This window comes from Oncorhynchus mykiss, chromosome Y, assembly GCF_013265735.2.
Source record: "Oncorhynchus mykiss isolate Arlee chromosome Y, USDA_OmykA_1.1, whole genome shotgun sequence".
NCBI lineage: Eukaryota > Metazoa > Chordata > Actinopteri > Salmoniformes > Salmonidae > Oncorhynchus > Oncorhynchus mykiss.
The window spans coordinates 40,697,125-40,709,374 of record NC_048593.1 but is presented as its reverse complement, the minus strand read 5'-3'; the positions used below and the strand labels follow the sequence as shown (position 1 = coordinate 40,709,374).

The 12,250-nt window shown below is 40.5% G+C and overlaps 1 protein-coding gene across 1 annotated transcript; it reads left to right on the top strand.

Moving 5' to 3' along the window:
• The first annotated feature begins 81 nt into the window (after positions 1 to 81).
• On the top strand, positions 82 to 11,563 carry ccdc169 (coiled-coil domain containing 169). The gene is made up of 8 exons (XM_036967943.1): positions 82 to 406; positions 1,635 to 1,717; positions 2,113 to 2,223; positions 2,459 to 2,499; positions 6,063 to 6,161; positions 8,893 to 8,946; positions 9,685 to 9,806; positions 11,377 to 11,563. Exons 1-8 carry the CDS (start codon positions 333 to 335, stop codon positions 11,522 to 11,524), a joined length of 732 nt encoding a protein of 243 aa, XP_036823838.1. The 5' UTR covers positions 82 to 332; the 3' UTR covers positions 11,525 to 11,563.
• Positions 11,564 to 12,250: the final 687 nt, after the last annotated feature.

The following is a 12,250-nucleotide window of genomic DNA, read 5'->3' as shown; positions in this document are numbered from 1 at the left end:
TCTGTGCGGTTTGTAATTAAACTGTCTATTTTATTATTCAGTCATTTGTTATGAAAGGATTTTCTGTGACGTTATTGTTGCTTCATGCCCTTGATTGATTGTCAGATCAGATGGATCAGAAATAGCAGAATCGATTCACAAATAATAATAATACTTGGTTTATTTGAACTGAAACGCATGCAAGCGTGCCGTCGTTTTTGAAAACGCAGGTGACGCGCTACTCCTTCAGCTCCTCTGAAGTCAACTTCCGACAACGTGCAATGACACGACTGTCTCCATTGGCAACGAGGAGAACAAACTTTTGAGTTGATCGCAACTTTGAGAAGAACAACATGGGAGATGCGGACTTCAGCAAATACGATTTAGCACGTTTACAGGACGAGTTGGCGCAGGAGAGAGAGATGAAGTAAGTGCAACGTGTATTTTAAGGGAATGTATTTATAGTGAGGGATACCTGAAGAAAATAGGACCTCTGAAATAGAAATGGATGGCCAACCGTTCAGTATAAGTGTATTTTTACCCGACCCTCCCTGAACGCTCACTCCCCTATACCCAAAATAATAATTTCAACAAAGTCGCTAGCAGAGATCCCGTCTAGACAGGGGTCAAGTGAACCGACAATCACCAAATGCAGTCAAGCCATCCGCTCTTTAGTTTCCGCCTGAATATTTATGCGCGAATACACTACACGGTAATGCGTGTTTTTCTGGAAACGGAGTCATATTTTAAATGTATTTTGTTTTAAATCGACAAGTCATCTCTGTGCTCTTCCTCTACAGCTGACCAGGACGTCAGTAGGCCTGGTACACGTGTACAGATATAAAAATACAAATTGGGGGGACAAATACATTTTATTTTCGTGAGGAAGCCTTTGACTCGCCTGCTGAAGTACCACCGTACACAACACAGACATTGGTCAGGCAGCACAAATTAGCACGAGCCGGGCCGGGGATCATGATTGGGAACGTCTATCCAATGCTGTGTAGCCTAGTTTTATATACACCATCTCAGCAGCTCCAAAAATTGGAAAGAAATTACATTTTCTTACAAATATAACTTTGCCCTGTCAATCAAATGTATTTATATAGCCCTTTTTACATCAGCCGATGTCACAAAGTGCTGTACAGAAACCCAGCCTAAAACCCCAAACAGCAATGCAGATGTAGAAGCATGGTGGCTAGGAAAAACTCACTAGAAAGGCCAAAACCTTGAGAGGAACCAGGCTCTCCGAGCATGCTCTTGGTATATCCTAGGCTTGCAGCCTATAGTATAGGTTAAGGATAATTTGATAGCGACTACACAAGGCCGTACTTGATATTGCGCGCCCAGCAGAGAATCAGGGATGAGGGGCCAAGATACAATAAAGCAACTAATTCTCAATGACTAAGCAATATGACATTTTATCGATTGTAAATTACATGACCCTCTCCTGGAGTGAAACATCAAGAAATACTAAACCCTCCCCATGACTGAAATTGAAAAAGCATGACCCTCCCCCATTTCCCCCGGGTCACACTTGTGTAAATTTGGTAGTTATACTATCACCAATCCACATTAAATGCCCATCTCTCTCTCTCTCTCTCTCTCTGTCTCTCTCTGTCTCTCTCTCTCTCATCTCTCACTCCTGCCTGTAGAGAGATGCTGCAGGAGTCTGTGTGTGATCTGGGGAGCACTATGACAGAGTTGGAGGAGAGACTAAACAGTGTGAACCTTGAGGGTGAGTCTGTATGGTGTGTGTGAACTTTGAGGTTAACCAAACAGCTTATTTTCTTATTATCAATTTCTTTCTTTCTTTAAATGCAAATTTCCTGCAATTCTACACATTTACGTGCGTTCAAATGATGTCAGGAGTCGAATCCCCGCCCCCAAAAATGTTTTGAGTTTTACTATTGACTGGCCTAGGTGGTTAGTAGTGTTGCTATGGTAGCCGAAGCATGGCTCCATGTGTGAAGGTCACGTCCATGTTCAGTGAACTAATGGAATAAACACACAAGCCTGTTCACTTGATTAAATATGATGTAGCAACATATCACACAGTATGTTACATTAAACATGCGTTACATCGTGTAGTGTAATGCACGTTGAGTGTGGGGATGTGTATCCTCCTGTCAGGTAACGAGTGGAAGACCCGGTACGACACGCAGGTGGAGCTGAACGGTCGGCTGGAACGTCAGATAGCACTTGTTCACGAAAAAATGGAGGACCTGCGGAGAAACCCCATGGGTAATATAAAGGACATGTTAAACACACACGCACACTAAACACACACACACACGCACACTAAACACACACATACACACGCACACTAAACACGCACACTAAACACACACGCACACTAAACACACACACACACTAAACACACACACACACACACACACACACACACAAGGGAAATTATTTTGTGGATTTTTAGGGTGCTTTTGAGGTGACCCCACATGTTTTCTATGTGTCTTTGCAGATCGATTAGCCTCAATACGATCCTATTATGAGGTCCCAGTGGTGAGTTCTGACATATATTGGACTGTGTATTTTATGGTATATTATATACTGTATATTATATACTGTATATTTTATGGTATATTATATACTGTATATTATAGATATTATATTATATACTGTATATTTTATGGTATATTATATACTGTATATTTTATGGTATATTATATACTGTATATTATAGATATTATATTATATACTGTATATTTTATGGTATATTATATACTGTATATTATAGATATTATATTATATACTGTATATTTTATGGTATATTATATACTGTATATTATATATATTATATTATATACTGTATATTTTATAGTATATTATATTATATACTGTATATTTTATGGTATATTATATACTGTATATTATAGATATTATATTATATACTGTATATTTTATGGTATATTATATACTGTATATTATAGATATTATATTATATACTGTATATTTTATGGTATATTATATACTGTATATTATAGATATTATATTATATACTGTATATTATAGATATTATATTATATACTGTATATTTTATGGTATATTATATACTGTATATTATAGATATTATATACTGTATATTTTATGGTATATTATATACTGTATATTATAGATATTATATTATATACTGTATATTTTATGGTATATTATATACTGTATATTATAGATATTATATTATATACTGTATATTATAGATATTATATTATATACTGTATATTTTATGGTATATTATATACTGTATATTATAGATATTATATTATATACTGTATATTTTATGGTATATTATATACTGTATATCATAGATATTATATTATATACTGTATATTATAAATATTATATTATATACTGCATATTATTGATAGTATTATATACTGCATATTATAGATATTATAATATATTCTGCATATTATAATATAATTTTATATACTGTATATTTTATGGTATATTATATACTGTATATTATAGATATTATATTATATACTGTATATTATAGATATTATATTATATACTGTATATTTTATACTGTATATTATAGATATTATATTATATTCTGTATATTTTATGGTATATTATATACTGTATATTATAGCTATTATATTATAAAATGTATATTATAGATATTATATTATAGATATTATATTATATACTGCATATTATAGATATTATATACTGTATATTATATATATTATATACTGCATATTATATATATTATATACTGCATATTATAGATATTATATACTGCATATTATATATATTATATTATATACTGCATATTATAGATATTATATACTGTATATTATAGATATTATATACTGCATATTATAGATATTATATTATATACTGCATATTATAGATATTATATTATATACTGCATATTATAGAAATTATATTATATGCTGTATATTATAGTTATATTATATACTGCATATTATAGATATTATATTATAAACAGTGCGTTCTGAAAGTATTCAGACCCCTTCAGTTTTCCACATTTTGTTTTCCTCATCAATCTACCCACAATACTCCATAATGACAAAGCAAAAACATGTTTTTAGAAATGTTTGCAAATGTATAAAAAAGTTACAAACAGAAATACCTTATTTTCGTAAGTATTCAGACCCTTTGCTATAAGACTCGAAATTTGAGCTCAGGTGCATCCTGTTTCCATTGATCATATTCTTGAGATATTCTTGAGATTCTTGAGATGTGACCTGATCAGACCAGATCAGACCAGGCCGGACCAGATCGGACCAGATCAGACCAAGCCAGACCAGATCAGACCAGACCAGCTGCCACTTTAGATAACTGTGCTGATGTAGACAGAATAAACCTGACTTTAATCACAGCTCAGTAATCACTGGATTACACACTAAATCAGAGAACACACTCCTTATTGTTTGTGTGTGTGTGTGTGTGTGTGTCTGTGTCTCTGTGTGTGTGTGTGTGTGTGTGTGTGTCTGAGCACGCCTGGCAGATGGTAATTAGTATATCTGGGGAGGGTGAATGTGATCTGCATGAGTGTTGGGGAAAGAGAAAAGGAGAGAGAGAGAGAAGAGGGGGAGAGAGAGAAAGAGGAGGGGGGAGAGAGAGGGAGAGAGTGACAGGAGAGAGAGAGAGACAGAGAGAGATATATACAGGCCTTAGGGAGAGAGAGAGACAGAGCGAAAGAGAGAGGGATATACAGGCCTAGAGACAGAGAGACAGAGAGACAGAGAGAGAGAGAGGAGTAACAGGCCTAGAGAGAGCGAGACAGCGACAGTGTGACAAGAATGTAAAGACCTACAGAGTTGTAGAGTGGAGAGAGAATAACAACTTTCCTTTCAAATTTAAGGGAGATATAGAGAGGGTTATACATTCCACCTGCTATTCCACCTGCTAGTCAGAATAACAGTTGTTTGTTAGTTAGTGCTAACAACAGAAGGTTAAAGATGTCCTCCAGCCATTTAAATAAGATAAAAAAATAACGATAAGCCAAGTATAAATACAGTAAAGTTCACACACTAAATACATTCAAGTATAAATACAGTAAAGTACACATAATAAATACTTTCAAGTATAAATACAGTAAAGTACACACACTAAAAAATGGACGTCTTACAGTGGGATCAGACCATAATGTCTGCGCTGTGTTCTCTAGTCTAGTGGTGCGATGCTAACTAGCCTCACTGACCTCTTTCTGTTCTCTAGTCTAGTGGTGCGATGCTAACTAGCCTTGGAGGCCTCTTTCTGTTCTCTAGTCTAGTGGTGCGATGCTAACTAGCCTCGGAGACCTCTTTCTGTTCTCTAGTCTAGTGGTGCGATGCTAACTAGCCTCGGAGACCTCTTTCTGTTCTCTAGTCTAGTGGTGCGATACTAACTAGCCTCACTGACCTCTTTCTGTTCTCTAGTCTAGTGGTGCGATGCTAACTAGCCTCACTGAACTCTTTCTGTTCTCTAGTCTAGTGGTGCGATGCTAACTAGCCTCACTGACCTCTTTCTGTTCTCTAGTCTAGTGGCGCGATGCTAACTAGCCTTGGAGGCCTCTTTCTGTTCTCTAGTCTAGTGGTGCGATGCTAACTAGCCTCGGAGACCTCTTTCTGTTCTCTAGTCTAGTGGCGCGATGCTAACTAGCCTCACTGACCTCTTTCTGTTCTCTAGTCTAGTGGCGCGATGCTAACTAGCCTCACTGACCTCTTTCTGTTCTCTAGTCTAGTGGTGCGATGCTAACTAGCCTCGGAGACCTCTTTCTGTCTCTAGGCTAGTGGCGCGATGCTAACTAGCCTCGGAGACCTCTTTCTGTTCTCTAGTCTAGTGGCGCGATGCTAACTAGCCTCACTGACCTCTTTCTGTTCTCTAGTCTAGTGGCGCGATGCTAACTAGGCTCGGAGACCTCTTTTTGTTCTCTAGTCTAGTGGCGCGATGCTAACTAGCCTCGGAGACCTCTGGGCCCTGTACATGACTAGACCAGGAGTTACCCTGGACAGGGAAACCTCTGGGCCCTGTAGTTGTAGTTCTAGTTTATAACTGGGACCTGTAGTTGTTCCTGGTCAGGTGGTCATGCTGTGTCTGACTCTATTTCCCAGGATGCACTGAGGCAGAGGCTGAAGGTCCTGACCAATGAGAAGGCAGCGCTGCAGGGTCAGCTGTTAGACTGCAGACTGAGGATCGAACAGGAGGGGAAGGTCTGTTTGTATCTGTTTCTCTCTCTGTTTCTCTCCCTGTTTCTATGTTTCTCTCTCTTTCTGTTTCTCTTCCTGTTTTTCTCTCTGTTTCTCTCTGTTTCTCTCTCTCTGTTTCTCTCTCTGTTTCTCTCTCTTTTTCTCTCTCTGTTTTTCTCTCTGTTTCTCTCTCTGTCTCTGTTTCTCTTTCTTTCTCTGTTTCTCTCTCTCACTCTCTCTCTCACTCTCTCTCGTCTGACTGTTTATCCATTTGTTTATTTGTTTATGGTTTTGTCCGATCAGATTACGGCGTGTCACGTTTATGAGAATAAGGCTAAAATCGGCCAGTATTAGCACCTACTAATCTATAATCCCTTTCTGTTTTTCATCAATATAGCCACACAGCACACTGACCATCCCATGTGGAATCTGTTTTTCATCAATATAGCCACACAGCACACTGACCATCCCATGTGACATTTTATCTTCGGTAATCGTGAGACAGAACAACATGTCCTCGTGACTAACATTCCCCGACATGTAGCAAACAAAAGTCAACGCATCTCAGCCCTCACACCTAACGTCCATTTGGAGAGCATAAACTGGGAAGTTTTGACTCGTTCAGTCAGAGTTTCCTCTTGATTGCTAACAATAGCATCAATTCTTAGTTTCACAGTGTTATCTGACAAAGGTATTGATGTGAGTTTCTGTGCCTCTGCCTCCCAACACATTGTTTTCACCATATCAACCGGTAATATCATAGTCTCTGCGATAGTGTGTGGTTTCACAGCGTAGAGAGCCGAGCCGGTCACCATGGGAAAGATTCAAGTGCAACAGTTAAATTCAGCCTTTTCTCATGATCTAAGTCTGCTCACTGGTTACATTTGATCTTTTAGATTTTAATTATTTTCATTTAGACTTTTAAGGTCAACCACATTTTATATATAATTTTTTTGTTAGTCATATCAGGCGACCCCGCACGGGGTTGCGATCCCTAGTTTGGGAACCACGTCTTTATGGTGTAAATACCTAGACCCTCTAATCTGAAAGACCTGTTGGTGTAGATATCTAGACCCTCTAATCTGAAAGACCTGTTGGTGTAGATACCTAGACCCTCTAATCTGAAATGCCTGTTGGTGTAGATATCTAGACCCTCTAATCTGAAAGACCTGTTGGTGTAGATATCTAGACCCTCTAATCTGAAAGGCCTGTTGGTGTAGATATCTAGACCCTCTAATCTGAAAGACCTGTTGGTGTAGATATCTAGACCCTCTAATCTGAAAGACCTGTTGGTGTAGATATCTATACCCTCTAATCTGAAATGCCTGTTGGTGTAGATATCTAGACCCTCTAATCTGAAAGACCTGTTGGTGTAGATATCTAGACCCTCTAATCTGAAAGACCTGTTGGTGTAGATACCTAGACCCTCTAATCTGAAAGACCTGTTGGTGTAAATACCTAGACCCTCTAATCTGAAAGACCTGTTGGTGTAGATATCTAGACCCTCTAATCTGAAAGACCTGTTGGTGTAGATACCTAGACCCTCTAATCTGAAATGCCTGTTGGTGTAGATATCTAGACCCTCTAATCTGAAAGACCTGTTGGTGTAGATATCTAGACCCTCTAATCTGAAAGGCCTGTTGGTGTAGATATCTAGACCCTCTAATCTGAAAGACCTGTTGGTGTAGATATCTAGACCCTCTAATCTGAAAGACCTGTTGGTGTAGATATCTATACCCTCTAATCTGAAATGCCTGTTGGTGTAGATATCTAGACCCTCTAATCTGAAAGACCTGTTGGTGTAGATATCTAGACCCTCTAATCTGAAAGACCTGTTGGTGTAGATACCTAGACCCTCTAATCTGAAAGACCTGTTGGTGTAGATATCTAGACCCTCTAATCTGAAAGACCTGTTGGTGTAGATATCTAGACCCTCTAATCTGAAAGACCTGTTGGTGTAGATATCTAGACCCTCTAATCTGAAATACCTGTTGGTGTAGATATCTAGACCCTCTAATCTGAAAGACCTGTTGGTGTAGATATCTAGACCCTCTAATCTGAAAGACCTGTTGGTGTAGATACCTAGACCCTCTAATCTGAAAGACCTGTTGGTGTAGATATCTAGACCCTCTAATCTGAAAGACCTGTTGGTGTAGATATCTAGACCCTCTAATCTGAAAGACCTGTTGGTGTAGATATCTAGACCCTCTAATCTGAAAGACCTGTTGGTGTAGATATCTAGACCCTCTAATCTGAAAGACCTGTTGGTGTAGATATCTAGACCCTCTAATCTGAAAGACCTGTTGGTGTAGATATCTAGACCCTCTAATCTGAAAGACCTGTTGGTGTAGATATCTAGACCCTCTAATCTGAAAGACCTGTTGGTGTAGATACCTAGACCCTCTAATCTGAAAGACCTGTTGGTGTAGATATCTAGACCCTCTAATCTGAAAGACCTGTTGGTGTAGATACCTAGACCCTCTAATCTGAAAGACCTGTTGGTGTAGATATCTAGACCCTCTAATCTGAAAGACCTGTTGGTGTAGATATCTAGACCCTCTAATCTGAAAGACCTGTTGGGTGTAGATATCTAGACCCTCTAATCTGAAAGACCTGTTGGTGTAGATATCTAGACATACCATCAGTTCATCTGATTAGTCTGACTCTTACCATGCACTCATTAAAAGAAGTGCGCTTGCAATACTCTGACTTACTCATTCTTTCATGTCTCACTGTCTCTTCTTTTAATTCCCAGGCCTTTTATAAAGCCAACGCGGTGAGGCGTGTGTATCTGTCAGAAATAGCTAAGGTAAGCATCGTCTTCTCACATCGGTCCTTCCTCCTATGAGGCAGAACTGCTGGCAAAGACCAGAGAACGACACGCACGCACGCACGCACATACACACACACACACACACACACACACACACACACACACACAGTCCTATTGACTGACTGCCACTATGAAATATAGCAGCTATATAGAGAGAGAACATTGTGCAGTTGGAGAGGTGGTGTGTGTGTGCGTGTGTGTGTGGTGTCTGTGAGTCTGTCTGTGTGTCTGTCTGTGAGTCTGTGGGTCTGTCTGTCTTGTCTGTGTCTGTCTGTGTGTGTGTCTGTTCTCAGCCCTACTTTCTCATTCACCCTCTAGAGTTCCCTCTCCAATGATGCAGTGCTCTTGGTCTCCCTCCTTCCCTCCCTCCCTCCCTCCCTCCCTCCCAAACACACACACACTCATATATATATAAATACACACACACACACACACACACACACACACACACACACACACTCATACAGTGCTGTTGGTCTCCCTCCCTCTTTGTCACAAACACACACACACACAGAGGAGAGAGGAAAGAACTGAGTCAAGGACTTTCAGCCTTGTTTTCTTTCAGACACACACACACACACACACACACACACACATACACACACACACACTCACCCAGACATGTACTCATGTACAGGTATTCAAATCTATTCAGATTATAAGGAAGCTACATCAATGTCTGTGTGATAGAAAATCTGTTTTGCTGTGTCACAGTTGTCATCAACCCTGGATGTCACCAGGCGTCAATACCAGGTCCAGCCACAGAGGGAGAGGGCGCCAGAGAGCCAGCAGTACCCTGTCCAGCCACACAGGGCACCAGAGAGCTATATGAGGAAGTGAGTTCGTGCAGCCTCGAACCACAGATCTAGGATCAGTTTACTAGCCCATCCAATCCTAAAAGTCACCATGATATGGGGGTGGAATTATATCTGATCGTGGACCAGTAGTTATTTAAGGACATTTCTGACTTAATACAAACATGTCTAGTTATCTGTGCTCTCTCTCACTCTCATAACTACATTCTGTAGTAGGGGCCCAATATTATATAACTACATTCTGTAGTAGGGGCCCTATATTATATAACTACATTCTGTAGTAGGGGCCCCATATTGTATAAAACTACATTCTGTAGTAGGGGCCCCATATTGTATAAAACTACATTCTGTAGTAGGGGCCCCATATTGTATAAAACTACATTCTGTAGTAGGGGCCCCATATTGTATTCTGTGTGTGTTTAATAATCCACCAGCAGACCTTAATTCGACAGACACTGTCTGGAAGGGAGGGAGGGAGGGAGGGAGACCAACAGCACTGCATCATTGGAGAGGGAACTCTAGAGGGTGAATGAGAAAGTAGGGCTGAGCACAGACAGACAGACAGACAGACAGACAGACAGACAGACAGACAGACAGACAGACAGACAGACAGACAGACAGACAGACAGACAGACAGACATTCTGTCAGTGTCTGTCAAATTAAGGTCTGCTGGTGGATTATTAAACACACACACACACACATTTCAACTACACAGATGAAGAGATATCATTGGGTGTGTAACTGTGATGGGATGTGAATGACTTTGAACTGCACTCTACATGTTTTGAGTTGACAGCTCAGAAGAATTCCGTCAAGGCAGCTAGCTTGAGTTGTCAAAGTCAGAATATGTTATGAAATCAACTTCTCAAGGCCAGTTATTTCGTTATGTAAGGTAGTACTTTTATCATAAAATTGTTTTTTTTGATCCTCTGATATCATCTTTATAATTTATCAAATCTGAAAATGATTAAGATTTTGATGTTTCATTTGTATGTTTGTTTATTCATAAAATATATCCATCCATCCATATGTTCCATCTCTCTCTCTCTCTCTGCCTCTCTCTCTCTCTCTCTCTCTCTCTCTCTCTCTCTCTCTCTCTCTCTCTGCCTCTCTCTCTCTCTCTCTCTCTCTGCCTCTCTCTCTCTCTCTCTCTCTCTCTCTGCCTCTCTCTCTCTCTCTCTCTCTCTCTCTCTCTCTGCCTCTCTCTCTCTCTCTCTCTCTCTCTCTCTCTCTGCCTCTCTCTCTCTCTCTCTCTCTCTCTCTCTCTCTGCCTCTCTCTCTCTCTCTCTCTGTCTCTCTCTCTCTCTGCCTCTCTCTCTCTCTCTCTCTCTCTCTCTCTCTCTCTGCCTCTCTCTGCCTCTCTCTCTCTCTCTCTCTGTCTCTCTCTCTCTCTCTGCCTCTCTCTCTCTCTCTCTCTCTCTGCCTCTCTCTCTCTCTCTCTCTCTCTGCCTCTCTCTCTCTCTCTCTCTCTCTCTCTCTCTCTGTCTCTCTGTCTCTCTGTCTCTCTGTCTCTCTGTCTCTCTCTCTCTCTCTCTCTCTCTCTCTCTCTCTCTCTCTCTCTCTCTCTCTCTCTGTCTCTGTGTCTGACAGGGGGAAGCAGACCAGTAAGCAGTCAGGAAGAGAGGGAGGAAGTGACAGAGGAAGTGAGGAAGGAAGAGGAAGAGGAGGAGGAAAAGAGGGAGGAAGAGGAGTCAGGAAGGCTGAGTTGGGGAGCAGGTTACCCATACTGAAACACTGAGTCACCTCTCATATATATATATATATATATATATATATATATATATATATATATATATATATATATATATATATATATATATGCAACAATGCTGGTTTGATTTGTGTAATAAAATTGTCTCACTGATAATGTGGTGTGTATTTATACCTTAATGTTCTTTTTTGAGATCTGTGGGGACGACAGGCTTGAATTGAAGAAAAAAGGAGAGTTGTAGCATGGAGGAGTGGGAAAGAGAAGAGAGGAAAGAATGGAAGGAAATAGGAAGTGGAGAGGAGAAGTGATGAGGAGGGGATAGAGGAGAGGAGACGGGATGAAGAGGGGATAGAGGAGAGGAGAAGGGATGAAGAGGGGATAGAGGAGAAGGGATGAGGAGGGGATAGAGGTGAGGGGACGGGATGAGGAGGGGATAGAGGAGAAGGGATGAGGAGGGGATAGAGAAGAGAAGGGATGAAGAGGGGATAGAGGAGAGGAGAAGGGATGAGGAGGGGATAGAGGAGAGGAGAAGGGATGAGGAGGGGATAGAGGAGAGGAAAATGGATGATGAGGGGATAGAGGAGAGGGGACGGGATGAGGAGATGGGACGGGATGAGGAGAGGGGACGGGATGAGGAGGGGACAGGATGAGGAGGGGATAGAGGGGACGGGATGAGGAGAAGGGACGGGATAAGGAGGGGATAGAGGAGAGGGGACGGGATGAGGAGGGGACAGGATGAGGAGGGGATAGAGG

Bases quoted from the DNA above. Each gene is read 5' to 3' on its own strand.
- ccdc169 (XM_036967943.1), top strand. From the start codon at position 333: ATGGGAGATGCGGACTTCAGCAAATACGATTTAGCACGTTTACAGGAC. The intron at 2,500-6,062 runs GTGAGTTCTGAC...TCTATTTCCCAG, and splicing joins CCTATTATGAGGTCCCAGTG to GATGCACTGAGGCAGAGGCT. The intron at 8,947-9,684 runs GTAAGCATCGTC...GCTGTGTCACAG, and splicing joins ATCTGTCAGAAATAGCTAAG to TTGTCATCAACCCTGGATGT.